The 22,356-nt window shown below is 46.9% G+C and overlaps 1 protein-coding gene across 1 annotated transcript; it reads left to right on the forward strand.

The window, feature by feature from the left end:
• The first annotated feature begins 1,329 nt into the window (after positions 1-1,329).
• LOC121835740 lies at positions 1,330-22,014 on the forward strand. The gene is made up of 4 exons (XM_042290210.1): positions 1,330-1,417; positions 10,362-10,542; positions 14,240-14,381; positions 21,928-22,014. The coding sequence occupies exons 1-4, from the start codon at positions 1,330-1,332 to the stop codon at positions 22,012-22,014; spliced, it is 498 nt and encodes a 165-aa protein (XP_042146144.1).
• Positions 22,015-22,356: the final 342 nt, after the last annotated feature.

A 22,356-nucleotide genomic window follows, 5' to 3' on the forward strand; every position in this document is an offset into this window, starting at 1 on the left:
GGGACGTTTTTACTTTCATGATTTTTTCCTTCGACAACTTCCATCTAGAGCCTTGCCATTCGAAGTTACTAAAATACTTCCACGTTGACTTAGGGTCTACCAACCTACCCACAGCACAGGGAAAAGAGAGAATCAAAACTACCTTTTCTTATTTTATATAAATTGGAACTCCGACCTACACGAGCGTCATTGCTTTATCTTTTCCTGTTGATTGCTCAAATAGCACATTCGTATGTTTTAAATTATTTTAAAAACGAAAACTGCAGAATACTCTTTAGTACTGGTCAGTTACCTCGTAGTCAATTCGAATATAGAAGGAATAGAACGCCTGTAGCTAAATGCCGTAATTTTAAGGCTTTGTAAAGTATCATCTCCTTTTTTTCTGCATGTTCGCTATTCTTCAGATTGGTAGCGTTTATGAGGGTAGACATTTAATGGTCCGTGAAGACGTCGTTCTAAGGAATCCATTTCGTGCGGAACGGCGTCACTCCGGCAGGAACCAGATGCTTGCGGTACAATGCGCGCCGACGCGCAGCGCGCCGAGGCGCAACCCCAGGAAATATAAACGGATGTGCTCAACATTCCAACGTAGCTGCGCTTACGGTGTGTTGCGGCGGATCATTCAGAAGTCGAAAATATAAAGGGTCGCACGCGCCCAACAGTAACGCCCATAGAACAGGGTTTTCCAAGACTACCATGGTTCAAGCTGAACATAATTCGCTGAAGCATGCGTGATCGCACCAAGACATCATGACAAGTTATTAATGATATGTGCTCTGTTTTCTTGCGCCCTGTAAAGTCAATGTTATTTTTTACCGATAACTGTGAGCAATTTAGCGTTTTTTTTTTCTCTCGATCCCTTCCTTTATTTTTGAAGAAAAAATAAAGAATATGAATTGGATTTCGCAGGTTCTAACAAAAGCAAATAAATGAATTAACTTCCTATCATTGCCAGGATGTATTTCTGCGAATTGATACCGAGTCAACATTTCACTATTCACATTTCAGCCTTTCATTCGCATTCATCCGGTTATTAATTTTAGATTTCGGTCCTAGCCTTGGCTGCATCCTGTTTGTGCCCCTTGGTGCCGTTGACCTGTTTTTCCAACTACGATATTGCGTCAGGCATGACAAAATGCAATATCCTAAAGTGAACCGTGAGTAGTTTTTTCTTGCTTTAATACCGCTACACAAAGGCTCTCGTGTATATTTTGTTTTTATTCTAGGCGTTTTTTTTTCTACAGTCTCAATTTATGCATATAAATGCGATACCAGTCTGGTCTCATCTCGTACCGTGTCTGACGTCGAGCCCCTTTAACCGAGCACACCATGGTCTTTGTCCACGTCGGCACACTGTTGGCTCTGGCCGGATTCTGCTTGGCTTCAATTGAGACTCCGGAGCTCACACCTTGCTCGGGTAAGCAAGTTTATGAACCTGCAGGCAACTGAAAGACAAAACGCTCACAAGCATTTAAGGCGAGAGGTGTTACTTTTGGGGAATTAAGCGCGTCAAAAAATGAAATCCTTAGGTCAAAACCCGCTTACTGGTTCAAATAACCACAGACAACCAAACACTGATGCATTTTATGCAAACCTTGGAGTGATTTAAATCCTTATTTCGAATGTCGTGGGGGGACGTCGTTAATATTTTGTTTTTGCCATTGAGCTTTGTATTCACAACTGTTGGGACCCTGTCGGGACCTGCTGCGGCGAAATAAAAAATATAAAATTCCCATTATATTTATTTGTAAATGTAATTACGTAATTTTTGTTTGAATATTGTATACGCACCAGCTAGACGGAGGCAACTTCAAGAATAAAGACACTCGCACAACTGAAACAAATTTATTGAAATGCAAAAACAAATGAATTCCCACGCTTCAACTATGTGGCCCTATCTCTTGCCACACAATATGTGGAAGTTCAAGACGCTTAGCTATTCGAGTTCTCCGGAAAGGAGCGTTGCAATATGGGTTCTCTTTTCTGCGCATCTAATACCAAGAAGACGCCAAACACGTGAGGCTTTGTTTTCACTTCTATAGTAGGTTACACACTTTAGCTTTTGGCCTCAATGTTGCGTTACTCGCCAAGCGAAATGTATTAAAGACCGACCAACGAAACCATTTTCCGCAAGGTAGGAAAATGCCCCTCGCGCCCTCCTCTTTTCACCCTCTCCCAAAAATCACGTAACGGCAGGGGCTTCTTTTGTGTCGGCTTTTTCTGTAGGGATAATCCTCAAAAACCGCGGAATGAGCGGCTAGCTGCGAGCGCCACAACGACCTTGAGACGTCCAGGTGTCTTCCCTCCTTGACGCGGGCACGCTCAGCCCGCGAGATTGAGGAAGCCAGCGCGACCGAACGCTTTTTCCCATGAGCTGCAGGTCCGAGGCCGCTTGGTCGGTGGAGATCGAGGGGTCGTGGTATGCTGGGTTTGTTCCAGCAGCCGCTTTCTGGCATTGCGCGGCTGCTGGAACCATTCCCGTGTCTGCAGAAGGATTGGCTTGCGCAATAAAGGGCTCAGGTCGTTGATAATACATTTATAAATCAAATGGCTTTCCCTAATCTCTTCATTACTGTTTGAAACACATCTCCTCCAATAGGTTGTTCATCCCATTTTGGACTCGTTTGCGTAGTTATTCGTCCTTACCTCTCCTTGATGACTGTTTTATAACTTGGTAAAGACCTTTAAATATTGGCGCGGGCTTGCGCGATCAACGCTGTCCGGGATTTATCCAAAATTGGAAAGATTGGCGCCAGGAGGGGTTGAAGAAGCAAACAGAAATTCTTGCTACTAATGAAGACGGCACAATCGTAAGGTAGGTCTTTGCTTCACTTGCCTCCACAACGCCCTATCGTTTGTACTATCGCAACTTCTCAGTAACATAGCTGTATGCCACGTTTTACTCATGGTTACTATAGATGTGGCTCCACAGGCTTTTCCGTTATCAGCGAGTTGACTTTTTAACGGCCGGCGACTCTCCTGAGTGAGAATAGATATTATCACCTTCCCACAACATCCACCCCTTTTTCTCTACCCCCCCCCCCCCCCCCCCACCCCACCCTTCCCCGAGTTAGGGAACTCCAGGAAGCAGTCTGAAGGCTGCGCTTTTCGGCTACTCATCCTCAACACATTCGAACGTGGAAGTCAACACATCGCATGAACGACGCCCTGTTTATATGCAACCTAAATAATGTTGCTCCACTGTTGGGACCCAATCAATTTCATCATCAATCCCTATTTGTTACGATTTCATGGTGAAGTACGTTCGTCGTGATGCCACAAAAGTGGTCGATTCAAATTTTGCTAAAATACTCGCTCCTGTGACGCTCTAGTGCGTAAGGTCAGAGCACCCGAGGCAGTGCGTAATACTTTACAACTGTCGTTGGCGATAAAAAATTTGTGGGAAGTGCGTAAAATTGTTTACACCACAAAAGCATACCTAAACACAACAAAACATCGCAATGGCACAAAAAAAAAAAAAAATCAGCTTACGAAAATCGTTGTTGTCCTCTCTCTCTCTCTCTTTTTTCACGCCACTACAAAAAATAGCGGCCGGGCACCGAAATTCTATCAAAACCTCGCTTCTTGGAGAAAGGACAGCAGGCTATATGGTAGTGAATCTGCCAGGGAGTTTGTTGAAAAAATAGGCGACTATTGAACCTAGCCTTCTGCACAAATCATGCCCGGGATATTTCCATTTTCCTTCCACGCAATTAGAAGGCAAGGCGCTAAGAGAATTCATGTGCACTAACATGCTGCTTCTAAAAGAAAGTACCAGATTTATAGTGCGTGTCGATTTGCATGTAAATAGTTTAATCACTGTGCACAAACATTCGCGGCCTGGAGGATGACATGGAAACATTGCGGAAAGCAGCGTGCTGGAAATAGAAGTCTATTGCATTGCACTGGTGTGAAGAATTATTACGTATGTTTGTCTTATTTCCGTGTCAAAATAAAAAAAAAAGCGTTTAGAAACCGAACCCTGTGCGTTTTGAGGAGCGCCGTAAGGACATAAAAAACCGGGACAGCCGGAGCTTGTCCTTGTTCTTTGTTTGCTTGGAGCCTTTCAAAAGGGAATGAAAAATTATGAACCAAGTGACCCGACTTACCACATTAGAGCAGTTCATTTTCATTACGACAGGCTGTCTTCAAGCGTCTTGCATAGTCCAGTTTGTACTGGTCGGTTTTTATTTTCGGTTCCTTTCGAAACGTGAGCTCTAAGCCACTGGACCGAACTACCAGGTTCATCATCTGCAGAAGCGAAGAAGTGGAAATGCAACAAAAGGAAAGATTCGCCCACGTTATTGAAGGCGTATAGGAAAGCGGACCGGATAGAAGGGGGCCGAAATCTCTTTCAAGAAACACACAATCTTCTCTTCAATTCTGTCTATCAATTTGATGTGAAGGTGTACTTGGCTATGGCATAATTCGTTTAGGAATCAAGGGAAGCTTTGTATCGGATCATTATACTTCTACGTTCACTCCCATTCGATGATTATCATGTTTTCGTCCATGATACACGGGGTGGTTTTCAGCGGTAGGTTTTTAATCTGATTGCCCGTCAGAGCGCGAGCCAGAACGCACTACGGCCGCGGGCCGTCGCGCTCCTATCCTTCTTCTCCGTATCAATATACAATCAAAGACGTGGGCGGAGCCGTCAATCGTCCTGGTGTCGGGAACCAGTAAGTCTGACCCTTGAAATGCAGGCGTGACGCAAAACCCTAAGACGTCTCGTTCGGCCACTTCCGTTCTTCCCAGGCGGCGGAGATTGTCGTTTAGAGGGGTTTATCTTCTGAACGGATGCAAGTTACTCGAGCAAGCTCGCATTCTGCTCGCAAAGCCCAGCCACTAAACAAAGGTAACGGACGGTGGTTCGAGAGGCGTGCAACCCTTGCCCGCTTGGCCCTCCCAACCACCTCTACGCTTCCGTAAAATTTGAATGTGGTAGGTTGGTCCAGTGACTTAGAGCTCACTTTTTGAAAGAAACCGAAAATAAAAACGGACCAGCACAAGCTGAACTTTGCAAGACGCTCTAAGAGAGCCTCTCGGAATGAAAATGAACTGCTCTAATGTGGAAAGTCGGGTCAATCGGTTCATACTTTTTCATCTCCTTTTGAAAGAATCCGGAAAAACAAGAAACCATGAAAAGCTGAGTGACGCAAGGTCGTATTGTTCAGGTTGTCCCGGTTTTTTATGTCCTTTCGGCGCTTCTCAAAACGCACAGAGTTCGGTTTCTAAACGCTGTTTTTATTTTCGCACAGATATAAAACAAAAATACGTAATAATTCTTCACACCAGTGCAATGCAATAGAGACTTCTATTTCCAGCAAGCTGCTTTCCGCCGTGCTTCCATGTCATCCTCCAGGCCGCGCATGTTTGTGCACACTGATTAAACTATTTACATGTAGACTGACATGCACTAGAAATCTGGTACTTTCTTGTAGAAGCAGCCTGTTAGTGCACATAAATTCCTTCAGCGTCTTGCCTTCTAATCCCCTGGAAGGAAAATGGAAATATCCCGGGCATGATTCGTGCAGAAGGCTAGATTCAATAGTCGCCCATTATTTCTACAAACTCCCTGGCAGATTCACTGCCGTATAGCCTGCTGTCCTATGTTCAAGAAGCGAGGTTTTGATAAAATTTCGTTGCTCGAACGCTATTTTTTGTAGTGGCGCGAAAAGAGAGAGAGAGAGAGAGACAGGGGGGAAAACAACGATTTTCGCAAGCTGCATTTTTTTTTTTTTTTTGCAATTGCGATATTTTGATGAAAATAATCCCTGGAGAAGGGGAACAAGAGGGACAAGGGACAAACATAAATCTCCAAACACAGCTAGGTGACTGGTGAGCTGTGTTTGGAGATTTAAGTTTGTCCCTTGTCCCTCTTGTTCCCCTTCTCCAGGGATTATTTTCATCATTATTATCTAGCTCGCTTGCCCCTTTGCATTTAATTGCATTATAATTGCGATATTTTGTTGTGTTTAGGTATGCTTTTGTGGTGTAAACAATTTTACGCACTTTTCACAAATATTTCATCGTCAACGACAATTTTAAAGTATTACGCACTTCCCTGGGTGCGTTGACCTTACGCACTAGAGCGTCACAGGAGCGACTATTTCCGCAAAATAAATACGAGGACCTATTTCTCCCTATGAATCGACCACTTTTGTCGCATCACGCCGAAGACGCTTTCACCATGAAGTCGTAACAAGTAATTATTGCTGATGAAATTGATTGGGCCCCAACAGTAGAGCCACATTATTTAGGTTGCAAATAAACAGGGCGTCGTTCATGTGATGTGTGTACTTCCACGTTCAAATGCGTTGAGAATGAGTAGCCGAAAAGCACAGCCTGCAGGCTGCTTCCTGGAGTGGCCTAATATCTCCCCAACTCGGGAAAGGGGGGTGGGGGAGGGTAGAGAGAAAGGGGTGGATGTTGTGGGAAGGAGATAATATTTATTCTCACTCAGGAGAGTCGCCGGTCGTTAAAAAGTCGACTCGCTCATAACGGGACAGCCTGTGGGGCCACATATATAGTAACCATGAGTAAAATGTGGTATACAGCTCGGTTACTGAGAAGTTGCGATAGTGCAAACGATGGGGCGTTGTGGAGGTAAGCAAGAATTTCGGTTTGCTTTTTCAACCCTTCCTGACGCCAATCTTTCCAATTTTGGATAAATCCGGGACAGCGTTGATCGCGCAAGCCCGCGCCAATATTTAAAGGTCTTTATCAAGTTATAAAACAGTCATCAAGGAGAGGTAAGGACGAATAAATACGCAAAAGAGTCCAAAATAGGATGAACAACCTATGAGAGGAGATGTGTTTCAAACAGTAATGAAGAAATTTGGGAAAGCCACTTGATTTATAAGTTTCGGAAATAAATGTATTATCAACGACCTGAACCATTTATTGCGCAAGCCAATTCTTCTGCAGACAAGGGAATGGTTCCAGCAGCCGCGCGATGCCAGAAAGCGGCTGCTGGAACGAACCCAGCCATACCACGTCCCCTCAATCTCCACCTCGGACCTGCAGCTTATGGGAAAAAGCGTTCGGTCGCGCTGGCTTCCTCAATCTCGCGGGCTGAGCGTGCCCGCGTCAAGGAGGGAAGACACCTGGACGTCTCAAGGTCGTTGTGGCGCTCGCAGCTAGCCGTTCATTTCGCGGTTTTTGAGAATTATCCCTACAAAAAAAGCCGACACAAAAGAAGCCCCTGCCATCACGAGATTTTAGGGAGAGGGTGAAAAGAGGAGGGCGCGAGGGGCAATTTCGTTGGTCGGTCTTTAAGACACACTGCCGTAGTGCTGAAGTAAAGAAATATATAGATTGGTCCAGCCGTTGGGGTATATTATTTTTTCTTATAAAAGAGCAAGTGATTGTTTCTTTCCGAGAAAGGTACACGGGTCACATTTGAAGATAATAATAATAATGTGAAAACAAGATGGGGAATTCCGGGGACAGATTTATTGAGCGACTTCTTATTGAGTGATCAGAGAAAGTGAATATCGAAGAATTGAGAACGGTAGTGATGATCATCATCATGAAGATGAAGTAGGTGTTGTTCTTGAGCACCCTCACAACATCAATAATAAATAACACAGGCTTTATTTTCAAAAATATTTTAATTTTGGAAAACAAACTTTTTTGCGATCATAATAAAAGCAAAACGAAGATGGGCGATATTTTAAGGAAAATTCCACTTGAAAAACGAACCCTCTTCATCTCTATTTAGTCGTGGGGTTAGGACCTGCAAAGCACACCGTACCGATGAAAACGAGCACCAAAAGCTCCGCTTTCAAAAAGACAGCAAAGCACGACAGGGCTTATCTGTGATCACGTAACTTCCGGATATCGCGCCTTCGTCAGATCGGATTCATGTTACTCGGTAAGGGGAGTCAATACTGGGAGAAACGTTTCTCGCCCTTGTGCAGCTAAATTTCGGCGTCTTGGTTTCTGAAGATCTTAAATTTGGCACTAAGAACTCAAAGGTACATTGTTTTCAAAAGCCTTTTTTTTAAGCATAGCCACTACTTTGGCCTACCTTGACGAAATGGTTCCAAACCATACACGAGCCGCGATTATATGTCTTAAGTTAGATACTCGAACTTGACAAATAAGATCGCTAATAGCCTACTTACATTCACGAGCGTTTTCGTCTATAGACCTTTGCAGAAACAGATCGCTGGCCGCCGCCAGTTAAGTATTTAGGAGTCCTGCTTATTAATTAACGTGTTTTCTTTTGGTTAGGAAAGTTTATCTTTCCAGAGTTGCGTCGGCATTGTGTTTTTTTAGCTTTCTACGTTTGGGTCGGCGGGGCCAGAGCGGCCGCGACGCGGGAGCGGTCCCCCCCGCGGTCGTTAAGAAGCGTCTCGGGTTTCGGGGGTCTGCTCGGACCGGGACCGAAAGAGCCCGCGCTGGAAGATGCTTGTGGCTTATAACCGAATGTGCGTGTATGCAGAGGGTTTTGCCGCTTAGTGTAAAATTGTCCTTTTTGCCCGATGCAATAATTTAGCGGTTGGCGCCAGTCAGGCTGGGAAAATAGCAGAGAACAACTCTACAAGGAGTTTGGGTTTGGCGGTTAGGACGCCAAAATGACAGCTCGCCGACCATTGGAGAACAGTGTACCACGTGTGAGTGGCGGAATTTGAAGTGATTGGTCGGTTCCTGGGGGGAAAGGAGGCCCCTACGTGCATACAAAAGTAGCGCGGAGAGGATTTTGGGGGATTCGGACTTTGGATTTGATGGAGAGAAATTGGGGACGGGGGTCGAGACTTTAGACGAGGCAGGATGGTTTCCCAAGTTGGGACTTGTAACTAGAGTGTAAATAAATGCACATAGTTCTATTCAAGCAGTGAGTCGACCCGTCACTCAGCGACGTTCGTGCCACCACGCTCCAGACCATCGAAGCGGAACCTGCCTCCCACAACACCGGGAGGAACAACTTTAACTCCGCCATTTTGCGACTCGAGCGACCTTTATCAGCCAGAAATGTCTGCCACCCGCCTGAGCTGTGGAAACCCGGTCAGCGCGACTCTCCACCTGCATTGTGTGTTCGGAGTTCGCCGGCTTTCCTTGAAAGAGTTTACTCTATTTGCCTGTTCAGGACGCTTGCGTGTTTTTGTAATCTTCCGCTCTGAGAACCAGGGAATACCAGGGCTCGTAGCCTGATCGACCTTCGCAGGAAACAAACGAAGAGAGCGAGCGAAGAGAGCGAACGTCAGGCAGCCCGCGACGCGGGCCGTTCGACGTTCTTTGAGGATTATTTCCGTTGAGATAATCTCCGAAAAGCCTTCCCGGCTATGTTCCCGTTCTAGGCGAGAAGTAGCTGATAGGGTCCGGGGTATGGGAACTGAATAGACACGTTCGCTCATTTGCTTTAGTGCTGTGTAAAAAAACATCACTCTTCAAAGCGTACTCCAAGACAAGCCGGATTCCGTCCGATCGTCGTGAAGTGACTATCGTCGACACTGTATATTGGATATGCTGTGTTATTTCAGCCCATTCTCAAATCCTGTTCGGATAACGCGGCACCGTGGGGTGCGTACAATATATCTTGTTCGATTGATGAGACTCGTTGAATTTCATATAGTGAGTAGGCAATGCGCATGCAGTCCGGCTATCCTCTGGTGTGGTCAAATATGCTAGGCACTTAAGATCTTTGTAAGTTGACATGGCTGAACGTATTGTGCCGTTAAAAATATCAGCCTAAAATGAAACAAACATCCCAGTTGCATTTGTTCTGTCGCGCACGGACTCGCCGTAAATAGCTTTCATTTGTTTGTTTTTGTTCCCAAAAATAGTTCAACGCTTTCTTAATAACTTCGAGAAATTCTCTTCGCCATAGAACACAAAAGAAAAAATAATGCGAGGCAATCTTGCCACCACCAGCGTTCAAAATTGCTCCTACGCAGGCTGCCACAGCCTACTGACGAGAAAACCCACAGCTCAGCGCAGTCGGGCAACACTGACGTACACTCTCAAAACCAGGGACGCGCGCTGGAAATCGCTTTGTTCGAGACTGCCGCTGGAAAGGTCTATAGTCTGAGGCAGGTTAAGAGCTCACGGAGAGGGTGAAAAAAGGGCGGGGAGGAGGAAGCAGATGGATTGCTGAAAGATAACGAAAAAAAAACCTCCTCGCTCCAGCATTCCGCCTGCATCATCCTCCCCAGCCTTCCTTTCCCTCTCTGATCTCTTAACCTGTCAGCGACTGTAGAGATGTTGAACTAAACAATAATGCGCACAAAAAATGATAAAAAGCTTTATTTTTGCTCGCGGGATCAGAGCATTTAAGGTGTTTCATTTCGATCCTGGCGCACATGCAAGTTTGCCCGACTATGCCAAATCGCCTGACTGATTTTGCCTTGCAGATGCTCAAGCCTTCAAGCTGAGCGACCTTAAACTCACAAATGCTGTGCTGGGACAAACGATGACTCTGGATTTCACGTTGGACATTACCCAAGAACTAAACAGCAGTCCTCAACTCACGGTAACCGTGACGAAAAACGACGGGCAAGAAATAGACTGCATACAAAACTTTATCGGTTCTTGGTACGTATATACTGTACGGCATGGTGATACATGTATTCCTATATATTGCATCGTTAGAATATTCCTGTCTAGTGACGGCTTTTTTTTTTTATTGTTTCCAAACCTACGCGGGGCTTTTTTTTTATTGTTTCCAAACCTACGCGGGGCGGATAATCAGATTGGCTACTTTGAGGCTAAACTCCGGGCTCAAGCCCCGCTGACCCATAGAAGCAAACGAGAAAATCCGCCATGTCACACATATGCTGTTGTTGGCTGCATCCCGTTGTAACCTGCAATGGGGCGGAGCGGACGCTACGAGCTATATAATCATGCCCCGTATAAATGTATCACGACAAAAGGCGCCCCGCGAGTCTCTACGCCCCTCAAGAAAGTCATGTGGCTGTCGCACCCATTGGATTGGCTACGAGCGCTCGCGTAACGCCCAACGCGGTCCCAAGTATAAAGGCCCGTCCACCCACACTTGCATCGGCTTCGAACCGAGCTCTTGCAATCTTTCATCCTAGAACTGCATTTCTCTATAGCGAAGGTTTTGCGGTATTTCGGTGATGAAATGTACGGATCCTATGAGAAATGGTCGTTCATACAAGTAGCAAACGATTGTCAACCCCCCCCCCCCCCCCCTTTTCCTCACAAGAAAAAAAATTACGCGCGAAAACGATGGTAAATATACGAAAATGCCACGAGTTTCCACAGCCGCCGGATAAGTGGCGTCAGTGTGTTCACCCATAAGAGATCCTAAGAAGGCGCTCGCGGTCGTAAGTGGTCGCAAGTTTGTGGACTGGTCTTCAACCCCTTTAGGTTTTTTCTTCGCACCGAATTCCATCAGAGTTGAAAAGTGCACCGTCCGCGACAGTGAGATTTTGGTCTGTGTTTACGCGCTTGCGCGTCTTTTTTAGCCTTCGACTGAGCCCTGACTTACGATTAGTGAAACCAAGTAGAGAAATTCCTCCTAGCCGATATGAGAAGGATCATGAGGTAGAATACCCGAGACTGTGGTAAAGGCTGGGAAACTTGGTCGAAGAAAAAAGACAGGGGAAAAGAACGTCTCAACGTTTCGCCTGTCTTTTTCTTCGACCAAGGTACCCAGCTTTTACCACAGTTTCGGGTATTCTACATCATGACCAACATCCAGCAGCTCGCCTGCGCACTCACTGTTTTTTTCATTAAAAGGAAATGGGACCAATCAAACACTGTCAAATACGCGAGTCACTGAGTCGTTCCCGCACATGATTGATTCAGCAATGATAAAACGCGTAAAACAACATAACAAGCGCCATGTTTGGTGCGCTATATACGCTATTTAACTGATCTCATCAACTCGTGGCGTCTCCTGCGCCCAGAAGTGAAACAAAGGGCTCTGCTGTGCTCCGACGTCGAGCGTAGCAAAGGCGGCGTAGCGCTGCGCACACATATACTGATTGGTCACAGATATCGAGTTCCTGCTTGTCGGCCAAAGAAAGGCGCGCACGTTCGGCGATACGCTGCGTTCGCTGCGCTGAAGGTAAAAATATATAGCAGATGCTAAAGTATAGCTTGGAACGATCATGACTGCGAGAAAGTAAAAACTGTATGCATGGCGTTTCACTTTTTAAGCTATGTGACCGATTCCATCGACTCGTAGAGTCGGCTGTGTTCGGACTTACCGCTCATTCACATTGGGAGCGGATCCGCGTTCGCAAAGCGGTTGCGAACGCGGTTTTATAAAGATCCAGTACAATTGCACACGCACACGCACATAGTTGCACATCGAGCGCGCGTGCAACGGACCCTTTCCGAAAAGCGTTCTGCGCACGCGCGAGCGCCCGATGCCAAGCGGCGGAGGTCGGAACGAAAAATCGAGGGAATTCGGAAGGAGGCTGTACAACAGCGAGTAGAACCCGTAACTGCAGCATATATATAATTGTGTTACACAAAAAAAGAACGTCGACGGAAAGGAAAACACGACGTTTGGGTGGACGCCACGGATGCCCCTCTTTAAAGTCGCGTTGGGCAGGCGCCGCTGCTCAGAGAGCGAAGAAACTGGTACCGTTGCTCCCATTATCCATTGGTAGCGCAGGTAGGTCACTTCCTCGATTTTTAGTTCGTGCAGCCACCGCCTGGTGCCGTCGGTATGTGGAAAAGGTCCATTGTACTGGATCTTTGTACAACTGCGTTCGCAACCGCTTTGCGAACGCGGATCCGCCTCCAGTGTGAATGAGCGGTTAAGGCCGAAAGAAAGTTTAAATCCACTCAGTTACGGAAGGGCCCATAGAGGCGCTTCCACGGCCAGTTACCCCCAAGGTCCGCATCCAGCCGTCCGACTCGCCATCGTTTTGGGGACGGCTGCCGGGGTAACTATGTTACATTGGTTTTGAAGCACAGCGCCCAGATGGCGCTTCACCGAGTGTCTAAACACCACCTTAGAGAGAAGGCCTACGCTTGACGTCATTGTTAGAGGATCTTCGACCCGCCCCAAGCAGCTAACATGTCGAAGCTCGATAAGCCGCAAAGCGGCAGACGCGTTCGCATTGGCGTCGCCACGTCCTATGCGGAGAGCAAGTCGTCTGCTTCTGGCGCAGTGATTGCGGTGACGTCAGAACGACGCTGAGATCTGATTGGCTATGATTGGAAGGATAGTGGGTAGACCTCAATTCTAAATGCCTTGTAATCTACACACTATTTCTTTTTTTTTTTTTTCTTTTTTCAATCGGCCAACGAGAGTTTGGCATTCTGACATCATAGCCGCCCGCTGTGAGACGCTGCGAGACGTGCGGGCGGCTATGCTGACGCAAGCTATGGTGGCTCTGTTTGGACCAACTAGTGAAGATGTTTGGTGGAGAGGCGCAGCCGCTCAGTTCTTGGCTTGTATACCCTTTTTCACCTCAAGGAAAAAGCAAGTTTTGCTCATTGTTCATACGCGGTGCGAAGTAATTCTTACAAGATTGGGTTATCGAAGGAAAAAGCGATGCTTTCGGCGTTTCGGACTTGTATATCTTGATAAGATATATAATCAAAACCTCACCTGCATACATCTTAATTATCCGCATAAATAGGGAAATTAGTAATGCTACGCGAGGAGTAGGACTTGTTTTACTACGGCTGCTTATTGAGCGAGTCCGAAGAATACAATTTTGGATTACAGCCCCTGGATGGCGCTTCGAACGACGGGTGGTGACCTTTGGGGAAAGGGGGGGGGAGGGGGAGGGGATCGCCTCTCTGTGGGGGTTTATTCTCTGTGGGGGTTCCGTAACTGAGTTGTTGGTAACAGGTTAAGAGTTCAGGGAAACTGCTCTCCACTCTTTCTACATTAGAAAAGCGAACGCTGAAAAGAAAGTCGCCTCCTCTCCATGTTTATTTCTCTGCTAAAGCGGAAAGAGGTGGGGGAGCTTCCCCTAACTCTTAAACTGTCACCGACTATACGGTGAGCAAGTGTTCTAAAACATGCGTTTTCGGCGCATCGGAGAGTGAGGAGGAGTACACCGATCAAATGGCAACGTAGAGAACCCGCGGGAAATGCACGATGACGAGGCAGCCAAGGGCGTGCCGCCAATGGTTGAGGTCGGGGGCAAACAGAAGCTCGTGAGATCGTTTGGGGGCGAAACAAACACACGAGATGCGCCAAAAGCAGGGGAACTTGCGCGCCGTATAGTAACTTTAACTGCATGGTTATCAGTGACTTACGTTTCTTTTTCTCTCATTAATCTGTGTCCTGTTCCAGCACGTACGACCTGTGCGGCGGCACTAGCATTGCCGAACAAATGCTCGGGTCACTATGGAACAACGAGTGCCCGATCGAACCAAATTCCTACACTCAGTCCGTTAGTGGTGAACTGCCCGAAATTGCGAAGTCGTTTCTTGGGGTAAGTATAGTCCCAGTTCTTACAGTACACACAAACAATAGAAACAAAAATAGCAAACGGCCACAGAAAGTGTGCTGCGATTGACAGCGGTAGCTGCTGCGTAGTTGAAAGGCATGTTGCAGGAGATTTGCCCTCAGCCGAAGTGCTGTACAATGTTTGCAGTTCGTTCTTTGATTTCAGTGCAATCATGTAGGAGACGTGTGTGAGAAGATGTGTGCTTTGGCAGAACAACCATGGCGAGATGTTGCAGGCATTAAAAACAAATGCGTGCTTTTCTTTTTTTTTTCTCAAACGTTTTTGTACTTTAGTACGGAAATAGTACGTCCGGTAAGTACATACTACTATTTCAGGTTTTATCAGCTGGTGGCAGCTGATAAAACCCGTTTGCTTTACTGATGTCTAACTCCTGGTTAGCTCAGTTGGTAGCGTATATGTTTCTGGCAGTTCGACGACGGAACGGCTGCTGATGGAAACAGACAGACTCTCTCTGCTGCTGGAAGACGATGTGTCTTTATCGTAAAAGCAAACTGGCTTTTGGTGATTCTGTATCTAATCAGGACCGGAAAAAAAGAAAGAAATGCAACCCCGCGCGCCGCTCCAACTAATCTTATCAGGAAGCCGAGAAAACGCATAGCGTAGCCCAGCACCGCTATTGTTACAGCTCGGCCAAAGCTACCCAGGTCGGAAGTTGGCCAACAGGCTGACGCGTCTTGAGTAACTGCAGACATAGAAGCTGTCGAAGCATCCAAAATGGCGAGAGCCGACTTGCGGCCGTTTAACCTCGACGTAGTCCGTGCTTCCTGGAGGAGTAGGAGACAGGCATGTAGCACGCTGAAGGCCTTGGTAGACGACGACTTCATAGAAGTACGCTTGCGAGTCTTGGCAAGTGACCAGGCTAGAAGGCCACTGTCGCCAGGTCTTGGAAGGGTGGCTCGGGCCAGAGTGCTGAAGCGCAGATGCCGCTCTGTCCTCGGGCAAGGCTGCTGAAGCGCAAGACATTGCTGTGCCTCCGAAGCTTGGAAGTGGCAGGAGAGGGGTTTGAATGAGCAAGACAGCCAGAAAGGACCCAAACATTCGGGAAGTCTGCAGCTCGGGCATGACAGCAGCAAGCCGAGGAGCTGAAATGGCTTGGGAGACGAGCGGCAGAAACGACATTGGAAGCAATCCGGCGCCACAACTCAGCAAGTACAGATCCCTTGAAATCATTAGGAGCTGAATAATGCAACGCGCTTTCTTGACGAATTCAAGTGCAGTCATAAGCCTGAACATTGCAAAATCGCCAACTAAAATTCGCAAAAAACAACCATTTTCTGTGGGGACTTTTTTGCAGAACTATAAGGAACACTAAGGAATGCGGCTCAGGCAATCGGCGTTGACGTGATTTTCGCCCTTCTTCTGCCGCACCGTGAAAGTAAATTGTTGGAGTGCCAGGCTCCACCTCATTAAACGACCGTTTTTGTTTGACATCTGATTAAGCCACATGAGAGGGCAGTGGTCAGTCTCGAAAATAAATAAAGATCCTTTCAGATAGCACGAGAGTTTTTCGATAGCCCACACCATACAAGCGCACTCTTTTCTACTGTGCTGAATGCCCGTTCGCGCGTTATTAGTTTTATGCTGGCGTATACAACAGGATGTTCCTCGTCCTTCTCGTTTACCTGACTGAGGACAACGCCCAAACCACGGTTGCTCGCGTCGCACTGCACTATGAAGGTGCGCGTGTAGTCTGGTGAAGTCAGCACAGGATCGCTCGCTAAAAGCTCCTTGATCCTAAAAAAGGCGTCCTTATGTTCCTCAGTCCAGCGCACGACATTTGGCTCTGTTTTGTGAAGAGCTTCCGTGAATGGGCCTGCGACATACGCAGTATTAGAAATGTAATTTCGGAAATAATCGGCTAAACCGATGAAAGAGCGCATGTCCGTCTTTGTTTTCGGCAAAGGAAAATTCGCTATGGCCATAACCTTTATTACTGACGGGCGTCGCTTCACTTGGCCCACAACGTGGCCCAGATACTGAACTTCAGCATGGGCGAGATGACATTTGGCCATTTTCAGAGTTAATCCTGCTTTCTGTATTCTAGCGAATACTTCCTGCACGTGCTGCAAGTGCTGCTGCCAGCTACTAGAAAAAATAGCACGTCATCGAGGTAGGGAACTGCGAAAGACTCGGCACCCTTGAGCACTTCGCTCATTAGCTTGGAAAAAACAAAGAGCGCGTTCTTAAGTTTAAAAGAAAGGACAAGCGGGCGGAACGTTCCTAGAGGGATTATGAAAGCTGCCAGCCTACTAGCGCTCTCCGTGAGAGGCACTTGCCAATGGGTCTAGGCCAACTCGTCGAAAGGCAACTCGTCGACGGCCAACTCGTCGGCGGCTCATTCGTCTAATAGGCCCATTCGTCATAGGGCAACTCGTCGAAGGAAAACTCGTCGAAGAGGCCAACTGGTCGCCGCTTTTTTAAAGCCAAGTATATAATTTTTTTCTTTACATTTTAAAGAAAATATTGCCCTATAATAATCCGTGTTCTGTCTTTTATGTGTAACTCTTTCGTAAAAAAATATGAACCATTGGCGCTCTCCTTAAAAAACTGACCTCCAGTCTGCTCTTTCTTGTCGAAGGTAACAACTTGCCGCTTTCGCCACTTTCACGGTGCTGTGCGGCAGGGTCACTAAGTCGCTCGTGTATCACTGGGGCGCGTGTTAACCTACCCGGCCGATCAGTCGACGCCGCTTCGCGGCGACAGTTTGCGGCGGCTCATTACAAAATTGTCGATGGCTCACCCGTTCACGCCATTCGCGGCGACAGTCTGCGGCGGCTCATTACAAAATAAGTAATAAAAAAGGCAACAAAGGGACGATCGTGAGATGACACATTTTTCAACTTGTCTAAAGGTTCTCTCCTGTCTTTGCCTTCTTGTAATTTTTCTTTCAATCTTGTAACTTAAAGTACAAAAACAAATGAAAATTTAGGTCAGAAGTTAAAAAGGAACCACGAACTTTTACCTTAGACCGTCATTCAACCCATTCGACGAATCGCCCTTCGACCAAATTTCCCATGCGACAAGTCGCCCTTCGACGAATTGCCCTAATACGGACTGCCCTATTCGACGAATGGGTTGTCGACGAGTTGGCCGGATCCCCTTCCCAATAGCCCCGCACGAGGTCCAGTGTTGACACGTACCGCGCCGCCGACACTTTTTCAAGAAGTGCTTCAACGTTCAGGATGGGAAACACTTTTATTTTAGTTATCACGTTGAGTTTTCGGTAGTTTATGCATGGCCGCGGTTCTTTACCGGCACTCTCGACAATGAACATCGGGGAGATGTAATCACTTTCCCCTGGCTCAATTATCCCCAAGTGCAGCATGTTTTGGACGGATTCATTCAACAGCTTTTCATGACGGAGTGAAATTCTGCGCACTCGCGTACGGAAAGGTTGATCAGAGGTAAACTCGATGTCATGTTGTAACAGGTTAGTTTTACCTGGACGCGGGCTAAACAAAGCCCTGTACGAGTCTAGCACCTCTTAATTCTTCCCTTTGCTGTGTATTCAACCGTGCACCTTCAGTTGTCCCTGTTCATATCTCTTCTGTAGAAAGCAGCGAGCATGGGGATGGCAGTGGCGGGATTGGTATGAGAACTTCTTCAGGCTCATTTAGAGCGATACTAACGACCTCGGTGCGTTTGAGAAAAGGCCTCATTAAATTACAGTGATAGATTATCACCTCCTTCCGCTTTCCAGGAGACGTCACCAAGTAGATAGTGTCAGAAATATTTCGTTGCACCACCACCGGACCATCCCATGCTACTAACAGCTTATTTGCTTTGGACGTCTTGAGAATAAGTACTTTGTCACCTTCTTTAAACGTTCGTTTCCGAGCGTTCCTGTCATAGCACTTTTTCGCCCGCTGGTATGCTTGTTTCATGTTCAGTTCGACCAATTTCTGCGATTCGCGCAAGCGCTTCAATAGGGCGAGCACTTACTCGACGACCGTTTTATCGGCGAATTTGTCTTCCCACTTGTCTTTCAACATGGTTAACGGAGATCTTAGTGCGCGCCCGTAAACTACTTCTGCGAGAGTAAATCCAGTCGCCTCGTGGCTGACAGAGCGCAATGCGAAAAGCATTGACGGAACAGCTGTGTCCCAATCCGCTTTCTTTTCGTAACAAAGCGCACGCCAAATGCGCTTCATTACCCAGTGAAACTCGGATGGTACACGGAGCTGTGGTGGCTGGCTATGCCAAATTTCCCTAGGAAGGTTGCGGTCAGCGCACTGGTGAAGACTGAACCCTGATCACATTGGATTTCGCTTGGAAATCCCACCCTCGAAAAGACGCCGAGCAGCGCGTTAACGACTGCTGTAGATCTTAGCTCGGCTAAAACGACGGCTTCCGGGAACTTTGTTGCAGGACAAAGTAGCGTCAGCAGGTACTTGTTTCCTGCTGCAGTTGGCGGTAAAGGACCAACAATGCCACCACCAACCTACAGAATGGTTCACCAATTATGGGTACCTGAACCAAATATGCCTTGACCTTCTCATTTGATCAACCCGTCCTTTGGCAAACATTGCACGAGCGTACCCAGTTCTCAGAATCTTTGAAGCGCATCGGCCAGTAGTAGTCGTTTAGCAACCTGCTCTTGATTTTGTTTATTTTAAATGACCAGCCAAACTGTCAAAGTGAACCAAGCCCAAAAGCGCCGTACGATACTTCTGCGGCAAGATTAGCCGTTCGAGAGAACGGCCTTGCTTGTTCTTGAACATTTGGTACAAAATAGCGTCTTTCATGACAAAAGAAGTGCTTCCCTCGCGTTTACGTGGAATTTTTTCCCGGCACGATTGCAGTGACGTATCGTCGGGCTGTTCCTTTCTTAGCCTGTGTTTATCATCAACCTTCGCCAAAAGCTGAAAGTTTTCGCTGACTGGGCTTATCAGCTCTCGATTGGATTGAGAAGTTGCGGCCTCATTATCGTCGAGCTCTGGTTCAGTCGCGGACGGAACTGCGGTGACTGTCTCGCTCGCGTCATTTTCTTCCGATACCGTGACAGCTTCCGTCATGGTAGCTTCCTGCAATCGCTTCGTGTGCGCCCTTCTTATCACCATGACGGGCTTCACGTCTAGCTCCATCCCTGCATTTTGTAGTCCCCGCTTTGACTTGTTGGAAAAAAATGTAAGGAATTTTCTGAGGAAGCTTATCCGAAACGGCGGCTTTCGTCTGGAGCTTGACAAAGGCGCCTTCCATTTCGACTTTCGCTACCGGCAAGCACTTTGTGCCTGTTTCGAGTGCCTGCCCCTGTTAAATGTTCTGGCTGAACGAATGACGGGTGAACGACACCGAAAGTTGCACCCCTGTCTCGCAACACTTTGCAGCTGACGCCGTTTACAGTCATATCTATGTGTCAAGCAAAAGCAAGTCACTCTCTTCCGTTAGCAGATTGACAGATACACTTGCTCGCCGGTAGCCCGCAGCGATATGTCCTGGCTGGTGGCACTTATAGCAAATTTGACAGCCGCTTTTCTTCGAACTTTGAACTTTTTATTTCCTCTTTCTTGGCCGTTTGGGGCTGCTCTGCCTTCTCGGGCCCATTCGCCGAGCTTGTTTTCTTTGAGACTTTTTCAAACTTTCTGTACGGTCCCGAAGGTTTTTTTTGTGCAGTTCCTCCGAACTATCCAGCCTACAGGGAAAAATAAATGCGCTTGTGTTAATTTTGAACGCTCTAAAACTATGACCCTTATTCAAGTCGCATGAAGGGCCACCACGATGGAAGAGAGGCGTCTGAACGGCGCAGTTTCGCCATGAAACAAGTGCATCGAAGGTTCGCTCGCGATTCTGACAAATGCCGTCAGATGGCGCAACACCTCTAGGGTAGTAGGAGACCCACGGGAAACACTCGAGGAGCCGTCTTTATTCGCTCACGTTCTCAAGGCCGAGAGCGCTGCGTGACTCGCGAGGGCGCCACCGCGAGGGCCTCTAAAAAAGGGGCTGTTCAGACAGGACGCCTCAAATGGCGTGAAGCGAAACAACTCCAGCGTATAAGTAAAAGTTGCTGTCCGCCCGTCCGCTTTCAGTTTGGACATCAACCAAACGAAAAGTACGAATTTCCTCCTCGCCTGCTAGGCTCTTTCGTGACGTCAGGATTCGTCAGAATTGACGTCACACACCACCTACCAATGGTGTGCCTCTCCATCTGTGGCGACGGCGGCCTCCCTCCCGCGGCCGCCGTCGCCACAGGAAGAAGGCCAAAGAGGTTTCACCTCTTCGCCCTCGTATTACAGCGTTCTGTACTCGTATCTTTTCCTTTCCCTTTTCTGGGAGGCTCAAACCTGAACAACTGCGAAGAATGATAGCCAACTGAGCTCGTGAGTGACTGTCCGAACTCACGTGATGAACACGCTCCAAACCTACGTCAAGGAGAACAATAAAAACTTTCCTCCCGATGAAAATAACGGACGAAAACAAATTGCAGTACGCAATAAGACTGTACCATGTAGCTTCACGCCATTTGAAGTCTCCTGTTTGGTCAGCCCCTAAGGAATGTCCAAACAGGACACGGCAGATATATCGTGTTTCTTCCTCAGAGCAGACCAAGTGTTTTCTAAATTCCGGTGCAAATGCCGTACTCCGATCCGCTTTTGTACGCTTTTCTTTATTCGCTCATTTCATTTGTTTTTGATCGTTTATTTCATAATATGTCACAAAAATATAGAGTGTTTGGACTCATCTAAAGGCTAGTCTGCGGTTCAAAAACTAAATAGATTTTTTATTCAATGCGCCAGGCAACAGTCACGCATAACATAATAATATCGCAAAAAACGAACATAGGTAATTCTACATTTTACTAATCTGAAACACAGTATAAAAAATCTGGTTCTAGCTTTCATCTAGCAACTCAAGAAAATCATTTTTACACTTGACAGAAGGAACGCTTCTTTCCGCTTGCCTCCTTGAATAGAGGCTTACAGCTTGCTCATCACGTAGATGCGGATAGCCACTACACGCTCTGCTGCCCGTCGTCACTGCCTCCGCTGTTGTTCTCGGTCCTCAATCTCCTGAAAACAAGAAAGGAGAAGAGACGACAGCAAGGAGGAGAGGAGCAAAACCGTGCTGTTTGCGTGGTTGACATATAAACTGAAAGCGATCGCGCGCGCAGCAACTTTCATGGCATATGCCGATGCTGCGTCGTGGCACGCCTTCTGCTGTGTCCTCTTGAACTGCTCTACAGAGCTCCTGTCGGGAGATATGTCAAACCCGAGAAACTTCTGCCGCCTTGGCTGGCTATGTTAAGACACCTCTTTTTTCTTCCCCGTGGCCTGCCATGTTTCTGTATGATTGATTTCTAGCTAAATTGTATCCCTTTCTTTCCGTATCTGACAGCCTCACTACGAATCTTCGCAGCGGCCCTCCAATAATGAGACGTAAATATGCAGATATCTGACCCTAAACACACCATCTTCCGAAGAAGTTGTATTTATTTCTACTGCACTCAACTTCACTTCTTCTGGTCCTTAACACGCGAATTTTTAATCTGTTTATTTCGCACTGGTCTTTACAGAATGGAACTATCAACATTATGTTCGAGGTACAAGACGGTGGGAAAACTGTGGGATGCCAGAAGCTTCCAGTTACTATAAAATTCTAAAAGCCAGGCGGTTCATTTATTGGGAAAAAATGTACTCCCAGCATTGAAAAAAGCTTAATTTTACGGTAGGTCTTTTTATTTTGTAACCAAGATCAAGTGCACCATAAAGTTTCTTCTGAAGAAGAACGAAGTCTTATTGCACAATTGACACGAGTAATAAAGCTGAATAAACAAGTCTCTTGTTCTTTCGACCTTGTGCTAATTTTCTAGATGCGTTTTTTTTTAATTTTATTACATTGGATTTTTTGGTTGAATACGAACTTCCGCATGTCTGATCGACTGTTGCATTTCCAGAGTGTGTGGCCACAGATTCGCAACCCACGTCGGCCACTTGCGACATAT

Source organism: Ixodes scapularis, unplaced genomic scaffold (genome assembly GCF_016920785.2).
Source record: "Ixodes scapularis isolate PalLabHiFi unplaced genomic scaffold, ASM1692078v2 PGA_scaffold1__304_contigs__length_218370807, whole genome shotgun sequence".
Lineage (NCBI taxonomy): Eukaryota > Metazoa > Arthropoda > Arachnida > Ixodida > Ixodidae > Ixodes > Ixodes scapularis.